General features: G+C 42.7%; 1 protein-coding gene across 2 annotated transcripts in view; it reads right to left on the bottom strand.

Annotated features, from left to right (window-relative positions):
* Positions 1-393: 393 nt before the first annotated feature.
* PSPH (phosphoserine phosphatase) overlaps positions 394-9,038 on the bottom strand; it is a 24,975-nt gene continuing 16,330 nt past the window's right edge. For both annotated transcript variants that reach the window (XM_061208814.1, XM_061208813.1), the window contains 5 exons: positions 5,731-5,889; positions 4,704-4,838; positions 4,089-4,234; positions 2,938-3,086; positions 394-830 (listed from right to left, as the gene is read on the bottom strand). In XM_061208814.1, the coding sequence (XP_061064797.1) occupies positions 723-830; positions 2,938-3,086; positions 4,089-4,234; positions 4,704-4,838; positions 5,731-5,870 (678 nt within the window). In that variant the 5' untranslated portion in view covers positions 5,871-5,889 and the 3' untranslated portion in view covers positions 394-722. The remainder of the gene's footprint in view (positions 831-2,937; positions 3,087-4,088; positions 4,235-4,703; positions 4,839-5,730; positions 5,890-9,038) is intronic.

Below are 9,038 nucleotides of genomic sequence, written 5' to 3' on the forward strand. Positions count from 1 at the left end.
CCAGCACTTCCCTCAGTGGCGGGGGCTGAGTGGTGGATTCACTGTGACAAGCACTCTGCCCTGTGCTCAGGAGGGTCTCGACTCCTTGGTTCCTTGCCCGGAGGTCGTTTCTACTCAAATACTTAAATACTTGAAATACTGGATACTGAAATACATGATAGGCAGAATTAAAAATTCTACAAATTGGGAATTTTCTGGCGGTCCAGTGGTTAGGACTCCGTGCTTTCACTGCTGAGTACCTGGGTTCAATCCCTGGTTGGGGAACTAGGATCCCACAAGCTGTGTGGTGTGGCTCAAAAGAAAAAAAAAAAAAAAAATTCTACAAATCTGTTCCGATATGTGGATAAACTTTTATTTATATATAAAGGGAAAACCAATTTCACTTAAAGCTGCCTAATCCATATTTCCAATAATGAAGGTGTTTACTATCCACCTTCAAAAGGCTTCAAATAAAATATAGCTAGGAAAATACATAAAGAATTCAAATTATAAAATTCTCCAGGTAATTAAATGGTCATAATAATACCAGAACTACAGTTAAAAAAAAAAAAAACCGAACCACAATGTTCTAGGAGCCCTAACTATAGTTTACTTGGAAGTACAGATAATCAGTACTAAATTTATATATTAAGTCCTAATATGCAATTGGAAGCAAACAGTATCAAACTGTATAACTTTTAAAAATTAACCTGAAGTTGTTATGAACTGTATAAAAACGGATCTTATTCTTCCAGTTCTCCCAAAAGCTCTACAAAATCAGTGATGTACCATTCCGAGTTGTCCTTTACTTGTTGCCTGATCACATTTCCTCCAAATCCAATGAAAACATCCTAAGAAGAGAACAAAAGGGAGATAGTTTAAAAGAGAGAGAGAAAGATACAGCAGCAGCCTAGGGCAGTAAGTGTTGTTTAAAAGAATAAACTCTCTGCAAAGAGAGGTGAGCCCAGCCTCACCTGGGGCACCTCCCTCCCCAGCTCCCTGGGAGCCTCCTTCCCCCCTCCTGCCCCGAGAATGAATGAGTCTGACCACCACTGCTGCAGATGCATTCAGCTGGACATTGCGGGCTTCAGGAGAACTGAAGCCCTCTTAAAACCGAGACAATTGCTTACAAAAATAAAACCACACCAGGCGGTAAACATCTGAGTTCTAAACTAGGTGGCAATCACATCCAGGCCAGACAATTTCAGAGAAAGAAGATCAAAGAGAAGCCTGTGGTGCCGTGGAAATGCCCGGGGCCTGGAATCAAGACCAGAGCAGGTATCTCCCGGCTGGCGTCCTGGGTGAAACTGAGGGACCTCCCTCCCAGGAGGGCATGTTATTCTGGGCTGAAGGAGATGACAACCTCAGAGTATGTTAGCAGCACTCTACTTTTCACTGGTAGAATTATTTAAAGTTACATTGTTTCATTAATTTCTGCTCAGTGATACCTTCTTTTAGTCAATGATCTTTTTAAATGGTATTTTCTCTTCTTCTGCCAGGCTACAGACACAATATACACTAATTTAGAAGTACAAAGTTCTCTTACTTGACCTTTGTCTTCATTTTTATCTTCATACCATACAAGGGGGGGTGGGGAATAACTAGATGCTTACCTTCTAGTTAAATTTAGCCTCCTTCTAACTGAGCTCCCTGCCTCTGTTGCAGCCCTTTCTGCATGCCAGAAACAACTCAGCTGTCCTAACACACTGACTTGTTCCTTCTCGGTCCAGAAGCCTTCCAGGGCTTCCCAGGACCCAAAGGTAACACCAGAGTGCCTGGTATGTGGGGTCGTCTTCTCTTGCTGAAGAGAAAGCTCACTCGTGCCTAGGACCATGCTAGTACATACTGTGCTCTGCTGCTTCCCCTCCCTCTAGAAATTCCACACACACCCACCCCGCCAAGTCCTGCCAGGCCTCCACATGGAGGCTGCTAACCGTCCTTTAGGGCACAGATTGCTCTGACCACCTTCCAGGGCCACACACCTGCATGCACACCACTTTCTCTTGGTTCAGTCAGGCTGTATCATTTTCTGACTGGTTGGGTCATCTGGAATTTGTAATTTTGCTCTTTCTGGACACCGGGGTCGGGGGCCCCCTGAGAGAACCCTGCATTTTATGCCTTGTACTCAATTCAACTAGCCCGGCGTTCACTACTAGTCGACCCCAACATCGGCTATAAATCGTCTAAGAATGTGTTATCTCGAACTGACTCAAGTAGTGTTAGAAGGATCCCAAAAGATTCTTTAACCACGAATGCTTAATCATTGACAGAGAAAGATGCTATTTTTAGAACTCAGGAAACTAAGTAGTAAAATGTTCACCACTGTATTTTTGGTTCAGTTTTTCTTAAGTTAGAACAAGACAATATAGTCAAAGTTGTACGTGAAATGGACATGTGATAGTTAAGATATTGGCTATATAGCATTTGTTTCCTGCTAGTCTCAGAAAACAATGTTAATTCAGAAGAATAAAATGCTTTAATATGGGCGTGGTATCAAACCTCCCTGAGCCTCAGTTCCCTGATCAGTAAAAAGGAGAAGATAATACTTTTACCTCACAGGGCTGTTATGAGGATTAAATGAGATAACGTATGAGGAAATAGTTTATCAAATATAAAAAAACATTAAAATTTTGGTTATAGTATAAGAGCTGCATTATTTGTGGAAATGAAGTCAAACCTTGTTGAGCACATACTTGGGCTAAGAGGTGGCAGCCATCCTGCAGGGACAAGGGGTCTTTGGAAGTTTTAAAAGGTTTTTAAGTTCCTTATTTGCGACCTTCCTTAGGTTTGCAAAAAGCCAATTAATATATTGAGATTGAATTTGTTTTATTTATTTTGGTTTTTTATTTTAGGCTGATACAGTTTTTTTGTTTAACTCTCACAAACTGTACTGAGTTCTAAGTCAGCTGTCAACAGTAAAAGTACAACCGCAAAAAAATTAGTACACTTAATACATACAGCAGGAGGACAGGCTTCCATGTCTGTGGCTCCATCTCCAATCATGACTATTTTCTTAAAATGAAATTTTTCCTTTAAAAGTTTAATAACTTTTCCTTTTCCACCAGATTCGGCTGTTGGCTGCATCTCATCAAAACCTGCATATTCACCTTAAAAGAGCCATTAAAACAGTGTTAAAGATCCACAGGATTGTATCAGTAGGGCCAGCCTTTTGCATAGATGATAGCCTCACCTTCATGTCACTCACAAAGCTAAAAACGGCCTTCAGTAAAGTGACACAGCCTGGACTTCCACACTTATTCCTCAGAATGAACAAGCTTTGCTTTTAAATTACAAATACCTCTTGTCAAGTTTACTCCTTTAGATGATAAACATCTTGGGGTAAATTAATTTTATCCTCTAAGCTTCCAGTGTCAAAATTCTCAAAACTTGTTGAGGTGGCAGTACACCATGAAATAGTAATATATTAATTTAAAACATGTTAATATACAATTTCATCTAAGAGGAGATTCCAATTTATATTTGATGGATTATTTCCATTCTTACAGTAATTACCACACTTATCTCTACTTTTTTTTTAATGATTTCTATCTATACACCCTTAAAAAGTATTCTATTAACACATTTAATTTTTTTTTAATTAATATTATTTGGTTTTAAGAATGTCAGCCACCCCTTGACATAACGGGAGACATCTTGAGATGACAGAAAACTACAGCTGTGGCTCTCTGATGGTCCAGAGAGGGGCCAGGAGGTGCCTCCAAAGGCAGCTAAAGTGCAGCGACTTGCTCACAAATTAACTCTCCTTCCTGAGTCTAAATTGATTCAGATACATGAGAGCTTTCATAGAACTGAAATATGATGCATAACAAAATAAGTCACGTGGGTTACATAGGAACTAACATTTTATTAAGTACAGACATTTATATACAGATAGATGATTATATGGATACTGAAGGTAGGAGAGATGATGACCTAAGTCTGTTTTGCAGGGCAAACGATACCAAGGTGCAAAAGACATCATAAAGAGAATCCTTTATCTCAGCATTTAACTCTGATGCCACCTTGCTTGAGCTGCGTTCCAACAGACATTACCTAGGATATTGAATACTAAAACTGATAAGGAGAAACTGTTACTATTAAAGACTTACCATTAAAGTAGAATTTCAGCCTGTTGGCAAAGACATTGGTTGATGGGATGTTGAGCTTTGAAGCAACATGTTCCACAATGCTCCTAAAGCCTCCAGATATTAGAAAAACCTGAACATTTCGCTCTTGTAGGCGACTTACTAGCTCCCTGAAAAAATAAAAACAAAAAACATATAAAATACCAAATGCTGATTAATATAAAAGAGAAAACATGGAACATGAAAAGGAAACTCAAATATATTTTTTTCTCCAAATGCATTTGCCCAAGGTACATCAGACGAGGTATACTGCCTAATGAATTAATGTTTTATATATGTTTTTCTAAAAGCACTTAGAAATTAGTGGGTGGGGCTTGACCACTTTAGGAAACCATTCCACAACTCTATTCTGCCCATGGACCCAGAAACACAAGAAGAAGAGGAGGCTTGGGCTCTCCGTGGGGAGAGAGTGAGGGCAGACGTGGGCAGGACCAACTAGCAGACAAGACCATATACAAGTACCGAAGGAACCACAAAGAAGGGAGCTCTAAAGTAATGGTGAGATACCCTCAGGAGGACGTGCCCCCAAATGCAGGTGCTGATAGGGAGACAGTGTACCCAGACCGGAGAGCCCCTTACCTTATGCCGGGGGTCAGGTGTGGTGGGTGCTCTGCTATGAGCCTTTGCACCTGTTCCCTGGAGGGCTGGATCAGAGCTAAGCGCTCTGTGAGGGCAGCCTTGAAAGGCACTGCCCCGCCCATGGCTCGCCGTGTCCTAGAAGGAAGACCCAAAAATCAGGCCAGCCAAGTGCTGTCTTCGAAGTTTACACGCCTACCCTCCCCAGCTCCTCACAAGGTCCACGCACGAGGAAGGTGCCCCACCGTACAACAGACGTGGTACGTGGCCATGGGAGTGAGTGAGGCCTGGGATAAACTACTGAAGGTTTGCTTGAGAATCACATTAATATTTTGAAGCCAAAATAGCCTAAGTCTATTTTGCAGAGCAAACGATACCAAGGTGCAAAAGACATCAGTAAAGAGAATCCTTTATCGTTTGCATCCACAAATACACCATCCAGTGAGCTAAGAAAACCACATATACTATCCACAGGTACCTGCCTTGGAAGCTGTGAGTGTTTGTAAACCAAGAAAGAAACCAGAGGCCAGGTACTCTTGCATCAAAGGAAGCTGAACATGAAATGGTCCATGACCTAGTGACTGCAGGTGGCACAGGGGAGGGCAGGAGGGAGGGAGGAACTCTCATCCAGGCACCCATGGAGAGACTCTGAACCATAACTAGCTTTCTAGCAAACCACTAAGGCCACACTTTCAAAGATGACACAAAGCACTGGACCCCTGGAGACACCCCAGGGCATCTTCTTTGGTTACTTATCGTCATCATTCCCCTGACCAAGCTAAGAGTATGTCATCCATATTTGTTTGTCAGAGGCAACCATATATTTTTTTGCCATAAATATGTGTATAAATGGATGGTTGGATGATGTACACTACCAAATTCAGCTGTCAGTGACGGAGGAAAAAGCCTAGTGCCCATGTTTCATAGGCAGGGACTAATATCAGGGAATTGTGGCCTGCATGTCATCCAAAAGTCACGCTTCTTTTGCAATTCTTTATCATTTCGTAAGGTGAATAAATACTGTTCCTACATTTCTGACACAGCATCCTCAACTCCACAGAATTTGGCCAGCTCATCAATTCCTTCTTCCCTGATGACTGTGCTGTCAACATCAAAGCACACTGCATCAGCTGAACAGAAAAGTTTCCTCAACTCTGAATGGGAGACCATCTTGGGAAGAATTTTCCTCCTACAACAGAAAAAGATAAATATAGTTAAAGACATAAAATATAGTCATAAGGAGGTCCAATTTTGCCTACGACTGTCAATATATTTTAATTTGTATCCAAGTCAGTGTAGCCCATATAAGCATGTCCTCATGGAGTCATTCATTTTTTTTTTTTTTTAACACAAATTAAGCATCTTCTAAATGTCAGGCTCTGGGGTTACAAAGATTAGCGGGACCCAAACTCTGCTCCCAAGAATTGTCTAGTGAAGGTACCAACTTATAAATATATTTGATGTTCAACCAATATTCAAGGACTTTTGACCTAACAGAGCAATAAGGCAAGGGCTACAATGGAAATGTGCATAAGTTACCGTGAGCACACAGAGGAAATGTTGAACCTTGTCTATGAAACAGGGCTTCCAAGAAGGACAGGCATTAAGCTGAATCTTGCAGAGTAAGTGGCCCTCTGAGTGGGTTCTCAAAGGGCAGGGTATCAATTTGGGGTGTGCTGGGAATTAGCAGGGAGGGAGACGGCAGCAAGGAGAGAGGGTAATGTTGGCAGAGGGAAGAGCAAGGGCAAAGGCAACGCAGCCGAAGGATGGATGACGTGCTGGAAGCTGCCCAACAGCCCAGTCCAGCTGCCAGGCAGTGCACGGGGAGTTAGTGTGGGCCGGGCTAAGGAGTTTGGATTTTAACTTCTAGCTAACGGGAGACCTTGCTTTCCACCTCAGAAGAGAAGTCAGAGCTACACACACACGTGTTAGTCTCTGGTGCAGAGGTGGTAACTGAAGTCACAGCCTGATGGAAGTCACCAGGGAGAGTGGAAAAAGGGAGAAAGAAGAGGCCTGAGGACAGAGCGCAGGAACGGGACATTCAAGTCAGGAGCCTGAGAAGGAAAATGAGAGGGAGAGGTCACGGGAAGAAACTCTGGGAGACCACAGTGCTGCAGAAGCTATGGAGGATAGTTTCAAAAGAATTTTGAGTATTTCTTTCTTTCTTTTTTTTTTTTTAAGAAAATCACTGGACTAGAATCGTGGACGTGAACTAGATCCTAGAGGTCACCCAGACCACTCACCCATCAAAGAGACTAATATGTCATGTACAACGCCACACGGACAATGCAAATCAGCATAAACAGTGGCTGAAAACAGACTCAAAGGAGTCTGGCCAACCCACTTTGTAACTGATTTCAAACCAATGCATTTGGGGCTTCCCTGGTGGCGCAGTGGTTAAGAATCTGCCTGTCAATGCAAGGGACATGGGTTCGAGCCCTGGCCTGGGAAGATCCCACATGCCGCAGAGCAACTAAGCCCATGTGCCACAACTACTGAGCCTGAGCTCTAGAGCCCGCAAGCCACAACTACTGAGCCCACGTGCCACAACTACTGAAGCCTGAGCGCCTAGAGCCCATGCTCCGCAACAAGAGAAGCCACGACAATGAGAAGCCCGCGCACCGCAACAAAGAGTAACCCCCGCTCACCACAACTAGAGAAAGCCCACGCACAGCAACGAAGACCCAACACAGCCACAGATAAATAAATAAATAAATAAATCCCCCCCCCCAAAAAAAAAAACCAACACATTTGGCAGAATGATCTGGTTCAAAGTTGACCTGAAAAAAAAAAATCTTTTAAGCCAGGGGTCAGCAAACTACAGCCAGTAGGCCAAATCCAGCCTGCCACTTATCTTTGTACAGCCTACGAAGAATGACTTTTTTACCTTTTAAGTAGCTGGAAAAAATAGAAGAATAATATTTCGTGAAACATGAAAATTACATAAAATTCAAAATTCAGTGTTCGAAATAAAGTGTTATTGGAACACAGCCATGTTCATCGTTTATGTGTCTATAGCAGCTTCCCCACTACAACAGACAAGTTGAGTAGCTGCATCAGAGACTGTACAGCCTGCAAAGCCTGAGATATTTACTATCTGGCCCTTTACCAAAAAAAATTGTTGATCCTTGTTTGACCCCTTACAAGAGAGTACTCCAAACAGGAAATGTGAGTTTCATTAGAGACCCAATAAAAATAGGCAAGGGAGGGTAAATTAATGAATCCAGTTAGATAATAGAATCTTAAACTCTGCACTAACATTATCAACCTAAATGTGAATAAGTCTCCATTCAACAGAAAACTATTCTTAAAAAACATGAATACTAAACACATCTGCTACTGGTTATCAACAATCTGTTTTTTCCCCCAGCATCACGCTCTTGTTCAAGCTGATCCCTCAACTTAGAGGACTGACTTCCCAGGTTCGCAGTTCATCGGCTCTTTGAGGCTAAGCTCCTTTGCTGGTCGGTTCTCTTCTGTTCTCTTAATGTTGCAATGGCCCATGGTCCGTCCTTGGTCTTCTCTACCTATACTCACTCCCTAGATGAATTAATTCATCCAGGCTCATGGCTTTAAATGCTGTCTCTATGACAGTAACTCCCAAATGTACACCTGCAGCTCAGTTTTCTCTCCCAAACTCTAAACTCCAACTACCTACCTGACTTCCACTCAGATGTTTGGTAAACATCCCAAACTTAACATGCCCAAAACTGAACTCCCGCTCTTCCCTTCCCCCAGAAAACTGTCATTCTTGCAGCCTTCCTTCTCTCCTGATGGCAACTCCATTCTTTAGTCACCCTTGACATTTCTCTTTCTCTCAAATCCCACATCCAATCTTTCACGAAATGCTGTTGGTTCTGCCTTTAAGCTCTAACTAAAATATGACCACTTCTCACCACATCCACTGCTATCGTTCTAGCTTGAGTCACCAATGTTTCTTGGCAAGATTATACCAAAAGCCTCCTAAAAGGTCCCCACCCCAGTATTTGCTCTCGACATAACAGCCAGAGAATCACTGTAAGCTATAAGCAAATCATGCTACCCTTCTGGCTCAAAATCCTTCACTGGCTCCTCATTTTACTAAAAGTAAAAACCAAAGTTCTTATGATTACCTAGAAGGTCTGCCCCCCAACTCTGGCACCACCACCACCATACCCTCCCCATTACTTCTCTGGCCTCATTTTCAACTCCTCTCCCCCTCGTTCACTCTGCTCCAGCCTCGCTGGTCCTCCTGCTGCTCTGCAAATACACAAGGCAGACTCCCCACTTAGGGCCTTTGCTCCAGCTGTGCCCTCGGAGGGAAGGCTCTTCACGCGAATATCCACTTGGCCAATTCCC

Source organism: Eubalaena glacialis, chromosome 13 (genome assembly GCF_028564815.1).
Source record: "Eubalaena glacialis isolate mEubGla1 chromosome 13, mEubGla1.1.hap2.+ XY, whole genome shotgun sequence".
Classification (NCBI taxonomy): Eukaryota; Metazoa; Chordata; class Mammalia; order Artiodactyla; family Balaenidae; genus Eubalaena; species Eubalaena glacialis.